Source organism: Anabrus simplex, chromosome 7 (assembly GCF_040414725.1).
Source record: "Anabrus simplex isolate iqAnaSimp1 chromosome 7, ASM4041472v1, whole genome shotgun sequence".
Lineage (NCBI taxonomy): Eukaryota > Metazoa > Arthropoda > Insecta > Orthoptera > Tettigoniidae > Anabrus > Anabrus simplex.
Genome location: NC_090271.1, coordinates 129,964,605 through 129,980,254, shown reverse-complemented (window position 1 = coordinate 129,980,254; position 15,650 = coordinate 129,964,605). Strand labels below are relative to the sequence as shown.

The 15,650-nt window shown below is 40.0% G+C and overlaps 1 protein-coding gene across 2 annotated transcripts in view; it reads right to left on the bottom strand.

Moving 5' to 3' along the window:
* Positions 1-15,650, bottom strand: part of Mettl2 (methyltransferase-like protein) — a 97,933-nt gene that overhangs the window by 27,684 nt on the left and 54,599 nt on the right. For both annotated transcript variants that reach the window (XM_067151323.2, XM_067151322.2), the window contains exon 5: positions 6,432-6,604. In XM_067151323.2, the coding sequence (XP_067007424.1) occupies positions 6,432-6,604 (173 nt within the window). The remainder of the gene's footprint in view (positions 1-6,431; positions 6,605-15,650) is intronic.

Here is a 15,650-nt window from a genome sequence, read left to right as displayed (position 1 = left end):
ACTTTTCGCCCCAGTGTGCTAAGTTGGGCTCATCAGTTGATAAATAGTACAACCACCAAGACGCAATGCTAGTGTATACCGTGCAGGCCACTGCGTAGGCTACTTGGAGCCACCGGCAGTGCCAATGCACTATGAGAGACTTAGTCTCATTACCAAAAATTGATGCCTGCCTGGCCATCAGATGATATAGATGTTGATTCCCATAGGGAACCTGAAATATTTGTCCCGAATGAGTAAATTTATAATACCAATATAGTTAGTCCGTTATTAGACATTATAAATTTTCCAGCTAACTCATTCCTGGTTGCTGGCATTTCACCCCAGTGTGCTAAATTGGACTCATCAGTTGGTAAATAGCACACCCACCAAGACGCATGGCTAGTGCCTACCGTAGAGGCCACTGAGTAGGCTACTTGGAGCCACCGGCAGTGCCAATGCACTACGAGAGACTTAGTCTCATTACCAAAAATTGATGCCTGCCTGGCCATCAGATGATATAGATGTTGATTCCCATAGGGAACCTGAAATATTTGTCCTGAATGAATAAATTTATCATACCAATATAAATGGTCCGTTATTGGACATTATAAATTTTCCAACTAACTCATTCCTGATTGCCAGCATTTCGCCCCAGTGTGCTAAGTTGGGCTCATCAGTTGGTAAATAGCACACCTACTAAGACTCATGGCTAGTGCATACCGCTGTTAAATTTAAGGTTAGGTTTGATCGTAAAAATAATTACAATAAAAATAAATATAAATGATGAAATAAATAAAGAAATAATACATTTTAAGAACACCAACATAGTAAAACTTCTAGGAAAAATGTTCTTAGAAACGCGAACTATACATGTCGCTTATAAATATGTTTAAAGTTGTCACAAGAAAGTCCAACATCTGGGCGATTTGCACACGTTTCATGTGTGGTTTTGCATCCACTTTCGCAATAAACTTTAATTTTTCATCATCTGTAAACTGTTTAGCTTTCTGCTTCTTCTTCATAACTTGATGTCCTGCAAACCACTATGCGTAAGTACAGTAGGCCTAATAAATTTATGTACGTTGTTACACAATTCATTTACGAACATAAAAATAAGCACCAATATGTCAGCTGTATACATAAGTACAGTACGCCTAATTTAGGTACGTTGTTACCAACGTAAATAGGCCTAATTTACATATATAAGTCACTCAGGCCTCTTTCAGACGGCACAGGAGTAAAACGCGCCCGTGTGTATGTGCGGGTGCACCCGCTTCCGTTGCCTCTTACATAAACAACAGGTCGACTGGTGCAAAACTCCCCACACTTTCCAGCGGATCATTTTCAACCCTCTTTTCAGTGTGGTAATAAATATGGACAATCATAGTCTTCGTTTACACTTAAGAAAATACAAAAAATAGTTCACACATGCTGTGTCCTTCACATTTCGTTAGAGAAGAAGTTGGGTACAATTTTGAAGATACTCTCTCAATAATGGGTCTATATGATATCACGCTTTCCCAAACATGAGACCACTGGTATTTAAGACATTAAAGTGATTAAGTTCTCAATGTATATTTTGGGTTCTATAACCACCACTGCACATCACACAGGAAAAGAAAAAAGCACACGAATAACTTTTAAATTGAAAATGAGAAATAAATACTGTATGTCAAATGGGTGAGAGCAGGCCTGCTTTTGTTTATCATCTAAATCCATTGTTTTCTACTTTCTTATAGGTACACTATCGGGTTCTGTACTGATGTCACGAGCACGGTTGATACGTTGTATATGACGACATGCATAAAAACTACTGTCCAATAACAAGTAACTCCGGGCATGAGATCGCGGAGTCACCACGGACTGCCCGCTCAAACATTTCTCCCACATCATCTGAAAGATTCTATTTGAACAATCAGCTCTTAGTTTTGGCCTAGGCGGACCAGCGGCTAAGCGTGGAAGCAGGTCAAACCTGCGCCGTCTGAAACAGGCCTCATAAATGTAAAATTAAGTACCAATACGTCAGACGCAAAGAGAATAAGACTGGCTTGGGACTGGAGCCCCCTGCAGCTGTAGGTCGGCACGCAACCGCGCTCCGTGGCCGTAAAATTAAGTTCTCTACCAAATCCTTACCCAGGCCAGTTGTCGCTGGCGTAATGTGGCCGAGAAGGTAATTTAAATGGCTTATGGTGGGATATTACGAACGTACTAAAGAGTGACGTAAATGTGCTATCCATGTTTGTTTAGAATGTACTTAATAGGACACGTCCTGGAACTTTGGAATAATGGCGTAATAACCAGGGAAAAGCGCTAGAGAAGGACGTCTTAACCAGTTTCGACTGTAGGTCTTAGGACGATAATAGGATAGGAGTGGGAAGGAAGCATCTGTGGCCTTAAATAAGGTACAGTCCCAGCATTTGCCTGGCGTGAAAATGAGGTAACCATGGAAAACTATCTTGAGGGCTGCCGACAGTGGGTCTGAACCCACTATCTCCCGAATTCAAGCTCACAGCTGCGCGACCGTAACGACATAGCCAACTCACTCGGTCTAAGTGCCTTTGTTTGCTTTTAATAATCCACACTTAATCCCACAGTTCCCCAGTACAGTGAATGTCTTTTCCCTTGGAACTCTGTCATATGCCTTCTCTAGATCTATGAAACATAAATATAACTGTCTATTCCTCTCATAGCATTTTTTTTAATTACCTGGCGCATAGTGAAAATCTAATCCTGACAGCTCCCTTGTGGTCTGAAATCATACTGCTTATCATCCAACTTACTCTTAATCAGTGATTGCACTCCATCTTCCAGAATGCCAGTGAAAACCTTGCCTGGTATACTCATCAATTAAATACTTTGATAGCTTTTTGTTCTCTTGTTCATAGACAGGTGGAATTACTGATTTTGTCCAATCACAAGAATAGACTCCAGCATTCTGTAAATTGTTTGTAAATTGTGTGTAAATTTCTATGTGATGGTGTCATATTTTAAGGTAATGCTCAATCCACTATAAATTGTACTAGTAAGTAAGGTATTAAGGCATCTGAATTATTTAAGGTATGTGTCAATTTGTACATGAACGTGTTGTATTTACAATGGTAAGATAATAGTTAGCGTAAAAATTTTGAAATCTCAAGGTACATGTGAATTTGTATATGGCGGAGTTGTAATGCTAAGCTAGTTTTAAGTTCACTTCATTATCATACTACTGTAAGTGATCAATGCCAACGGGATCCTTCCCAATTGTGTGATGTATCTGTTAATAATAATAATAATAATAATAATAATAATAATAATAATAATAATAATAATAATAATAATAATAATAATAATAATAATAATAATAATTGGTCAGAGGAGCACAGGAAAGAATTCGGCGATAAAATGAAGGAATACTTGGCCAACAGGAAGGCTCAAGAGGCCACTAAGAACACAATCCAGTACGCTAAAATACGACAACAAAAACACAGCTAGAACACAAGCACCGTGGTCCACAGATGGCCTAAACGCAAAGAAATAATAATAATAATAATAATAATAATAATAATAATAATAATAATAATAATAATAATGTACCTTACACTAACACTCAATGCTAATGTTACTGCTCTATGAAGTCATGAAGTCATTTCATCCCTGTCTTCCCACTATATTTCAGGTCTAATTCCATCTGTTCCTTGCTGCTTTATGACAATGGCGTTTATTTACCAACCCTTTCACTTCCTCGAGCCTAATTTCACCAACATCTTTGAACTCCTCCCCATGAGCTTGGTTTTTTGTGGTGTCACAAGAAAGAATTCCTTTAATGTACAGATTATTTTAAAATATTCCTTCCATCTGTCCAGTGATTCCCTGGGATCTATTATGAGTTCACCTGATTTAAGCCAAAACACTTTCATTTCTTTTTTCAATCCCTTTCTAAAATTATTACTTTCCAGAAAGGTTTCCCTGCCACTTGACCTTGCCTTTCCAGATGATTACCATATCTTCCCATGAGTTCTTCTTAGATTCAACAATTATTTGCTTTGCTCTGTTTCTTTCATCTAAGAACAATTCCCTGTCTGAACCAGTCCTTGTTTGGAGCCATTTCTGATAGACCTTCCTTTTACATTTACAAGCTGCCTTCACCTCATCATTCTACCAAGATGCTTAATTTACCCATATTTACATACACAGTTGTTCCTAGGCATTCTCTTGCTGTTCCTATTACAACATCCCTGTATGGCACCCATTCTCTTTCTATACCATAAACCTGCTTACTGTCTGTTGTTTGGAACTTTTCACTAATCTCATCCATGTACTTCTGTCAAATTTCCTCGTCCTAGAGTTTCCTACTCTTAACATCCGCAGAGAGACTTCACTTTCTCTATCCTAGGCCTAGACATACTTAGTTCACTACAGATCAAATGGTGGTCTGTATCATCAAAGAATCCCCGGAATACCCGCACATTCCTAACACATTTCCTGAATCCAAAATCAGTTACGATATAGTCCCATGTGTAGTGGTCACCATGTGCTTGACGAATGTATTTGTAATTGATAATTCCATACTAGCACAAAAGTTAACGCTTCCCATTCCCATTAGCTTCCATAACCTCCCCAAATTTACCCATTACCTTTTCATATCCCTCTGTACTATTTCCAACTCTTGTATTGAAATCGCCCATTAGCACTATCCTATCCTTGCTGTTGAACTTGGCTACGATATCACTCAGTGATTCATAAAACATGCCAACTTCATCCTCATATGCACCTTCACCTTGCGAATACACTGAGACAATTATCATCCTAACTCCTCCAATTGCTAAATTTATCCACATCATATGCTCATGTATGTGCCTAACCGAAACAATGTTGAATGCAATAGTATTCCTGATGAACAGTCCCACCCCACACCTTTTTAATACCTGTTAAGAATACTTTATAATCTCTTTAACCTTTACCACTCGTCTGTCGGGTGAGGCCCGACATTACGAAATTCCCATTCCGGTCGCATGTCGGGGGAGACCCGACATGACATTTTATCACCCACCGCTCGTCTGCCGTTTCTTAGCCGACAAAATACACGATGATATACTGTACTGCCATATTTTGGTTCCGCGTGGAACTTTGTAGAATCCAGATACTATTTGACAGTCAATCAAAAATCTATTATTTAGATGGCAGTGTAGCCGTCAGCTGTCTACTCACGCACGATAGTAAGCAAACATGGTCAGCATGTGCGCTTCTAGTCATATATGTTGTATATGTCAGGCAACACACGAAACCACAGTATTTTCACACCTCTGCTCCTAATGAATATATCTAATAGCATTTCACGATGCCTAAAAGTGAACTGAAGATGGTCGGTTTGTGTACCGTAAGCCAACATGTACCTGATGCTGACGGCTGGCACAATTATAAATCAACAGATCCAGATTTCAAGAAATCGCCGTTTACAGTGGTTTCAGCCTACAAACTACTGTGAGGTATGAAACTAAAGACTGAATAGAGTTTCTTAATTGCTTTTTAGTGATAATTTGTACACTGAAATTATTAACGAAACCAATCCGTATCTAATAATAATAATAATAATAATAATAATAATAATAATAATAATAATAATAATAATAATAATAATAACAATAATAATAATGCAAAATTATTCGTCTTAAATTCCAGATATTGCTTTTATTGCTCCACTATAGCTTGCTGTAAACGTGCATAGCCTAACTACATCATTTAAAAGCAAGTGCTATCTCCAAAATCGTGAAAGATGAATACAGATCATATAAGATAAAAATGTACGCTTAAAATACGAGTAGTAGAGGCAACACAGAGAACTTTAATTTGAGTTGTAAGGGTTAACTCTTTCTCGTTATCTGCCCTTCTATGAATATCATTACATCCTAACACATTCAGATGCATCCTCTTTGCTGACTAGCCAGTTCTACTTTCTTTCTTTCTTTCTTCCATAAGCCCCATTAATAGGGATAGCTTGCCATCAAATTCCATTTTATTTGCCTACCGATAGTTGTTTTCAAAGGGTCCCTTGCCTGTCAAGTGGGACTCCATTACTCTTACACCGAGCTCGATAGCTGCAGTCGCTTAATTGCGGCCAGTATCCAGTATTCGGGAGATCGTGGGTTCGAACCCCACTGTCGGCAGCCCTGAAGATGGTTTTCCGTGGTTTCCCATTTTCACACCAGGCAAATGCTGGGGCTGTACCTTAATTAAGGCCACGGCCGCTTCCTCCCCGCTCCTAGCCCTTCCCTGTCCCATCGTCGCCATAAGACCTATCTGTGTCGGTGCGACGTAAAGCAAATAACAAAAAAAAAAAAAAAAAACATTACTCTTACAGGTCCACGGCTTGCTTAAAATATTCTGAGCTCAATAAATGCCACTCAACAAGGCTTATTGAATGAATTCTCACACTCATACTGAAAACTTGTATTATAATATTCAATTCTTACCTTGAGTAAAAAAGTATACACGAGTTCCATCTCCTCTTGCATAAAAATTTTCACTTAAACAGCGACCTTTCTTAAACCTCACTTGGGCCATATCATAACGTCCATAATCACGAAATAGGACAATACCTCCTGGACGTAGATATTGATAAATCCAATTCACTGTACACTGCATTCTGAAAATGTATAAAAAAAGCTTCAATAGATTTCAGCAGTGAACTACCTTAACTACTGTAAGTAACTTTTTACTCTCATCATCTATAGTATTACAAGACTGATATACTGTACCCTTTAACAGGCTTACTAATTTTAAAAATCCTTAAAAATTTGTTAACACTCGTATAGTTATACATAAACCTTGTATAAGTGGGTGCATATACTTCTTACTAATAAAGATGGTATATGCATTATATTACTAATACTGCACATATACACTTGTTCCAAGCTGTAGGAATCTCTTACTGCTGTTCAATGGTGTATTTCTTCACGTTCACTGCCTTTATGATCGATTTTGCTGGTTATCCAGGAGCAAAAAATTTCAAGAAGCCGTGTCGGCGCACGAACAGAATAGAATGACTGAATAAACAAAAACAGAACAGTAATACAGATCTTACAGCGGTATATTATTCTCACAAATAATAATTACGTCAATGATAATATTTACCAACCTCATTCTGCTCTCATGTCCATAGTGCTGTGAAAACAAGAAGTTCGCATGATATAGATAAAGAGCCACCCCCTGGATCTTTCATTGAGTCATTTCTGTCTGTGATGATGACAATTCAAGCATACTCTTTCGTAAATATACACAAGGGCAAATCAAAAAGTAAGTTGCACTAGTTTGCCACAAGAGCACGCTGTGTGTCGTGACCACGGCCAATGCAGAGCAAGTTACAGTAACTGGTGACACGTCCGATAGGAAGGTTGGTGTGGCATACCATTGTGTTACGTGTGTACAGTGGGCTAGGCTCAATGGCGCGTCAATTGGACGTTCACTCCAAACTGGAGGTGCGTGCAACAATTAGATTTCTATAGGCTTAACGGCTCAACTGCACAGATATTATCGTAAAATCACTGCTGTATATGGTGAGTGTGCAATTTTTCGCCCAGGTACTGTAAAATGGTGTAAGCAATTTGATGCCAGATGCACAGATCTCACAGACGAATATTGCAAAGGCAAGCCCGCAACGTCCAGTACCGTTGCAAATCTTGACCGTGTGGATGGGATCATTAGAGAGAATCAGTGCATAACACTACAGGAAATTGCCAGCATGCTGAACATTTCATATGGCAGTGTGTTCTCCATTGTTCGCCAGCACCTTGGATTTCATACACTGTGTCAAAGAGGGGTCCTACGTCTGCTCACTGATTTTCACAGGGGACAACGTTTCCAAACATCGCTGGCATTTTTGCAACGGTATTCCATGGAGGGCAATGAGTTTCTGTGACGAATCATCACAGGGCATGAAACGTGTGTCCACCACTTCACCCACGAAACAAAGAGAACATCGATAGAATGGGTGCACACCACATCACTACCACGAAGGAAGGTCAAGGTCCAACCTTCAGCAGGAAAGGTAATGGCGACAGTGTTCTTTGACATGGAGGGTGTGGTGTACCGGGAATTTATGCCGAAAGGCACGACAATCAACTCGGCTTCATATTGTCAAACACTGAACCGGTTGTGTAAGGCAATTAAAGATAAGCGGTGGGGAAAATTGAGTGCCGGCGTGATTTTCTTGCACGATAATGCGAACACCCCACACGGCCCATCAAATGTCTGAACTGCTGCAGCAATTAAAGTGGGAGGTTTGACAACATCCTCCATACAGTCCAGACTTGGCGCCATGTGATTATCATGTGTTCGACAAGCTGAAAAAGGATCTTGGTGGACAATTCCAACGATGAGGAGGTGAAAGCAGCTGTCTCCAAGTGGTTACGTAGCGCTGGAGGTGGTTTCTACGCATCCAGAATCGAAAAGTTGGTTGACCGTTCCGAGAAATGTTTACAGTCTCTTGGAGAGACTGTGGAAAAGTGAACTTACATTGTATGTTGTCATAGCCGTGTTGCCCATATGTAGGTGGTTTCATAAATGGCCATAACTTGGAAGTGTAACTTACTTTTCGATTCGACCTCGCATTCCATTTTACAACTTCCATCATCCAGGAGAAATGGATCACTCCATCTCCTAAAGTGTTTGATTTTACACACACGTCCAGCTTCCATAACCTTTAAATGTTCTATGCCTTCTGTGTTACAAATATCGTGGAAATCATCAACGTTATTTTCCATTCTTTCAATGTGTACTTGATGGATAAGTCAGATATTTCACCATGATTATATTACTGCAGGCAGTAAATAGCACTAAAATAAACTGATCACCCATTTTGTTTTCATCACTTTCTGCTATACAACACTTATACAAAGGTCCTGGTCTGTATAACCAATTCAGAGAATAACTATAACAGATATATACACTGGAGGTTTATACATGGTTTAATTAGTAACAAATTACACATAGACGGTGTACAAACCTTGTATAAAAGTTATACACCATTTATTAGTAAGACTATAAAATTAATTCTGAATGTACGATATAAAAGCAAATCAGTTTCTAGTTGTTATAAATTCAGCCAAATAAAATACTATTTCCTTTAGGCCCGGTTTCATCAATACAGGTTAAATATATACTAACAAGTAGTTAGTTAATACGGAGTTAAAAATTTAACATCTTGTTAGGTTTCTTGCGTTTCATCAAACTTTTCTTTTGAAATGTTAACTAATCGACTGTTAACTCTCCCAATATTGCGAACTGGTGCAAATCACGGAGGCAGTGGTACGAACAAGCTGTTTTACAGCGCGCTCCGATGCGCTTTTGAGTACAGCTGTAAAATATGGCGCTTGAAGTGAAACGGAATCGCAGTTTTAATTTTTCCTCCTTCGAAAAAGAGTTGTTAATTGAATTAGTTAGTAAATATATATATAAGTTGTTGAGTGCAAGCGCACAGATGGCTTGACGATAAAAGAAAAGGATGAGGCGAGGGAGAAAGTCTGCGAGGGTTTCAATGGGGTTAACAGATACTTTTTTAGCAGGTATCCACTGTCACCTAACAAAATGACTTCGTTAATTGTCCCACTTCCAACTGTGCTCTGATATGGGAGTTATTAAATATTGTATTCTCATGTGCAGAACCAGACCACCTAGCAAGTATATCCCTGATTTGGAGGGTAGGCTCACTAATCACCTGAACATTAACAGAGAAATATCCCTTCCGATTATGATATATTTCGGCCTAAATGCCTCCAGGTGATTGGATTCTTACATGTGTGCAATCTATTGCACCTAGAACAAACACCAGGAAAACGGCTTATTTCATAGAAGTCGCAGATAATTTGCTGACGCTCATCTACTGAAGGGAATGCTATATACCTCCTTATCATGAATGCTATTGCTGCAGACACTCGACAAACAACTCTACTAACAGTGGCTTTAGAAATTCCAGCCAAGACCAATTACAACCTAATATTGTAGTTGTTCTTGTTCCAGCATTATCTCCGACCATTATGTGAAAAGAACCAATAGCAAAAAATCGTAATATTATCAGTACCCGCAACATTGGAGAAAGAGGTTTCTCTTCATAGGATATTCCAACCTCACTTGAATTTCGTCAACAACCTTAGCAACGACTATTTTCGATAACCTGTATCTATGAAGAAATTCTGCATCCATCAAATTTTCAAAGTCATTACATCGCTGAACTCTTCTTCAATCAGGATTATTTTGTAAAAGATCTAAATAGAGCAGTTCCGCATCGAAAGCGAGATTCACAGCAGCCATTTTGAAACAGGTTGCTAAATGTTAATGTTAGCCATTTAACATTGGAAATTAACTTTAATACGCAGTTTAACATTTGTTAATGTTAACAGTTGTTGATGAAACGCAAATTTTCTTAAATCGTATGTTAAAATGATTTAACACCTTGTTAAGTACTAACATGTGTTGATGAAACCGGGCCTTAATATTAGAAAAAATATGCGACACAATGAAAACAAGATGACAATATGTCTTGTTACCCAAGATACTCTATATAATAAGGAAGAACTGGAAAATAACAAACAAGTGTCCAACCTCATATAGAGACAGAAAAATAAGAAAAAGAAAACACATAATAGAACACAAACAATGGCAGGTCAGTATAGCAAGAGGCAGAGTCCTGCAGCGAGGCCCACCGCGCTGCACTTCAAACCCACGGACTCCGGCAGCCCAGCCCGTGCAGTGCCGTTCTCTTCTGACGTGGCCGAGTGCTGGCCCACAGCACTGGTCTCATACAGCCCGCCGCACTGGGCGGACTCAGTAGAATAACCTTGAGTACTTCTCCACAATAATGTGCGCCGTGCACAACAAAATGTTCACGCCACACTACTATTCGGATCACTCACTCTACGAATTCCTGTACACAAATAACATATTTCAAAGTAGGCTAAACGCATTTTGAAATTAAACGGTAGAGATTTCTCCTGCACTATAATAATAATAATAATAATAATAATAATAATTGTACCGGGTGGTACACCTCCACGCCGCTAATTTAAAATGTGCGCCTTTTGAAACTCCTCTGCTGGAGGAACTCTGAACTTTATCTACGCTATTAATTCTCTACCTTCTCAGAAGATGTCACCATGTGGAAAATTTTGAGTTTTAGAACTGTGTCACTTTTGATGTGTTTTTGTTTCGCTTGAAGTAAGAAGTGTGAACTTTCTCTTCTAGAGGACTCTACTGAAGATCTACAATAGTGCAACCTAGTGAGGAGTCAACGAACTATTTTTTTTGGAGAAAATTTAATTTCAAGAGTTTGTTCTTTGTTAAATTTCTTTCTGTCATTGTTTAAGTTGGCAATATTTACCCCTTTCTTCCCCTTGTTATGAATGTAACCAATCCCGAATTTCTTTAATTAATTTCTGACCAATCAGGGGTATCTTCCCCCAACTTGAATCTGTTGCGGGGTCCTATCCAATAAAAACGTTGTGGGCGGGTGTTTTCTTTCCCCTAACGCCTAGAACCTTCCACGAGAGGTTATAAACTGCTGCTTTTTGGGTCTCCGGGCCACTTCTGTTCCATCTTTCAGTGTGTTAAGTACATAGCAGGGGGCGGGAAGCGCCTCTTTCTTCGGCAGCGGTCAACAACAAGGTAATGGCCGATTAATAACTTCTTTCTTTGCTAGCTCAGCAGTTTAACTTTCGGGGCGGGTTCTAAGCGTTCTACCATGTAACCTTTTCCTAAATGTAACTACTCTTTTATATATTCTCTTTTAAAGCTTCATATTGGGATAGAGAGTGCTAACCCTCTCGAGCTCCCACTCATATTGTTGTGAGGTGAACTTAGTTTTCTCAACCTATTCTTCGATAACGTAAAACAAAGTGTTCTCTTCTTAAGTCACCTCTTTAGTATGGGATTAGCCCTTGTGTTAACGGCCTAGTGCCAAGTAGGTCTTAATCAAAGTGTACTAGGAGTGCAAGTTTGCCTCCTCCCAAATTGTTATTTTAGAGGTCATTTAATTAAACTTCTTTTTCATTTAATAGACCTCAGTAGGTTGGGTATTTTACCCCTGTGTATATGTCCTTAGAGGACAGCTTGAAGGTGAAGTTTGGTGTGGCCTGTGATTGGCTTACACTTTGAGAGCAGATTGCGCTTTTGGAATTCAATTTTTGTATGCCTCGAGGAGGCTTTACTGTGTAATTTGGAGCAAGTGCTCCAGGGTTTGATTGGGGTCTTCTGCCCCTTTGTTAAAATTTGTATATCGGAAAGTTGGGCTAGTTGCTCAAGAATTGTGAACTCAGGGCTCGAAGCCCAAATTCTGTAATCTCTGTAATTGTACATTTCAAATTGTGTTTCGGCTACTAAGTACCTGTTCTTTGTTATTACTTAATTTTGAAAAGAAAATATAACCTTGTTAAATTTTACGGTAACTTTGATTCCGTAGTTTGAGACTCATTCACGCCCGCACCTTCTTTCACCTCTACCTACCACCAAAACACGGTAACAAGTGGTAGCAGAGCGTGGTTGAATGGGTCTCAATTTAGCCCCTTTTGACGGCTAAACATTGTTTTGATCCGAACTCTAACTATTTTCTCAGTTGCTGGAATTTTTTGACTTTTTCAAAATTGTTTTGTCATCATGCCAGGCCCTCGCGATGTTCTCCATCTTAATTATTTGCGCAAGGAGGAGTTGATATATGAATTGACTATTAGAAATGTACAATCTGGAGGCACGGTTGCAGTAGACACTAACAAGCTTAGAGAGTCCCTAGATTTGCCCATTTCCATCCCCAATTTGGGAGAGAAAGAAATTGATGACTCTCTTTCCACGATCGTCGAGAATATTACTGGGCTAGCTTCTGTAGTTAGTTTTTTTGATGAAAATGATCCGTCTCCGAATCAAATTAAGCGTGTGCAAGGTAGGCTATATCATTTTTCGAATAGGGTTAACGATCTGTTGTCTCTAAAACTGAATGACGTTCAGAGGAAGGAAGCTAGTACGCTCCTGGAAAATATTTCCGAATTATCTAGTAAGGTCACTTTATTGTTGACTGGGGAAGTTCCTCCCAAATCTGATCAACCCACCATAGTGAATGCAGGTAGTGAGGAAGCGCCTCCCAAGGGAGAAGTTAATAGGATAACCGTTGCTGCTCAAACTATCTCTGCCCCATTGGACAACGAGCCTGAACGCCGTGCATCGTTGAGTAACATCCGTTCTGAATTAACTTCCTTGCCATTGAAACCTTTACCGACTATGTCACCCGGGTTTAGCAGCTTGCCTCATCCATTGGCAATGTTGCTCAGAGGGATCTCTAAGTTTTCCGTTAATACCACCAGTGATGTAATTTCTTTTTTAAGATTTCTAGTTGAATTTCAGGATCATGCCCTTGTGTTTTCTCTTTCTCCATGTCAAATTTTGCAGATTATCTATCCGTATGCTATTGGTATTCTTTCTGATAAAATCGTAAGAGCCATTGCCGAGCAATCATCTATTGAGGATTTCCATGCCCATTTGCTAGCTAACTTCATCCCTGCTAGGGCTAGGTCCTCCCTTATTCAGAAGTACTATTATCGGGTACAGCGCTTGGATGAAAACTTGGCTGATTTCATACAAGACATTAAGTTTTATACCAGGGTGTTTGCTCTTCACTTCCCTGAGGATCAAATTGTACAAGCTATTGTGGAAGGGATTTCACCACCCTACAGGTCATATTTGTGTTTCACGGCGTGCCCGCAAACTTTTTCTGAACTTGAAGCATTGGCCGTCTCAGCGGAAGGAGTTAGATACGCCGATTCTTTGCGTGTCGCGAAAGAACCCCCTCCTTCGTTTAGTAATATTCGGCCTCCACCTCGCCGACCAGTCACACCCCGTAAATGTTATGCTTGTGGGTCGCCTGACCATCTGCGCAATAAGTGTCCACTGATCAAGTCTAGTAGGGCAAATAATGGAGCTGGTTCAGCACAAGGCTGTTTTAAATGTGGGGCTTTCTCACATATCGCCAAGAATTGCCCAAACTCGAATAGCACCCCCTCCTGCTCAACTTCTGGTGCAAATTCCACCTATGCCAATAATAAAAAGTGACTAGTGGCTTCGGCTGAGTCGACTAATCCATCTTCCCGAGACTCAGCCCCGGGTAAACAGGTTGTAAATTCTGGGAACGTGCAATTTTCAAATTCATCTTTTGAAGGTCCCAAAGAGTGTCTTAGGATTGCGGCGGATACCCCCGCACCTGTTCCTTTTCTTAAGATTGAGTTAAATAACGAGCCTATAACAGCTCTCTTAGATTCAGGCAGTGTTTGTTCGATTATTTCGGCTGAATGGTATTCTAAATTGAAAACGGTTTGTAAACTTCCTGACTATGTCTCTTCTCCTGTTCAATACGTTTCGGCTAATTCATCTCCATTAGAAATTCTAGGTTCCTTACTGGTCAAAATTCGTGTTTTTAAGTTTACATGGAAAGTTAAATTGTTTGTGGCCAAGCAATTGTCTAGCCCCATTATATTGGGAGCGGACTTTATTTCTCACACTGGTCTTGTGCTCGATCTCCAGTCTAGGTCGTGCACATTCAAATTTGCTTCTAATTGTAAAATACCACTATTAAAGTGTAATTCTGTGTCATGTTCTTCTATTTCGCCTACCCAGGATGAGATGTTGTTAGACCTTAGACATCTACCTGAGGAGCAGGCTAATAGTATTCGCAAACTGTGTCAGTCGTTTCCCGAGGTGTTCTCTGATACTCTTGGTGTTACTGACCTTATTGAATACAAAATTGAGGTCACGGATTCGATTCCTGTCCGTTTTCCACCTTATAGGCTATCTCCACCTAAAATGAAGGCTCTGAAAGAAATTATCGACCAGATGTTGAAGGATGGTATTATTAGGCCCTCTAAGTCGGCGTATTCATCGCCTATTTTTCTAGTCCCGAAACCCCAAGGAGGCTTCAGGCCTGTCATTGATTACAGGGCTCTCAATCGGAAGGTGGTGTTGCAATCTGTGCCCCTTCCTGACCTTCATTCTTGTTTTTCATGGTTTCGTAAGGCCAAGTTCTTCACCATCTTGGACTTGAATCAGGCCTATAATCAAATTCCCCTTGCCGAAGAGTCTAAACATCTTACAGCGTTTGCTACGGACTGGAATTTATACGAATACAACCGCGTGCCTTTCGGGCTCCCCACCGGAGCAGCTGTACTCACTAGGCTACTAGATAGGGTCTTCTCCGACATCAAATTCGAGTACTTATATCACTACTTAGATGATGTCGTCATATTTTCAGAGACTTTTGAAGAACATCTAGATCAGGGCCTCTCAGGGTGCATGCGCGTGGTGCATGCACTGTGCACGGTGCAAAAGACGACTTCGCTTGGTTGACCAGAGTGCAGACCCCCCACTCCTCTCTCCCTACACCTGTCTCCCCGTTCGGCCTGTCTCCGCGTTCCTCACCTTCACTGCTGTTTCTCCCCCACTGCGAAATGTTTACGTGTGGTGAGCGGAGACGCACAGTTGTATGGGACAAGGTTACCAGTGTTATTAAAAAAATTAAAAAAGTGAATTAGAAATACACATACATGTTTGAGAGGAATGTAAACATAATTTTAAAAAATGCAGAACCCGTAACCAAAATGAAAATGCTACAGTACTGGAACAAAACTCATTTGTGGATATAGAATGCTCTTCTTCAAGCTGTT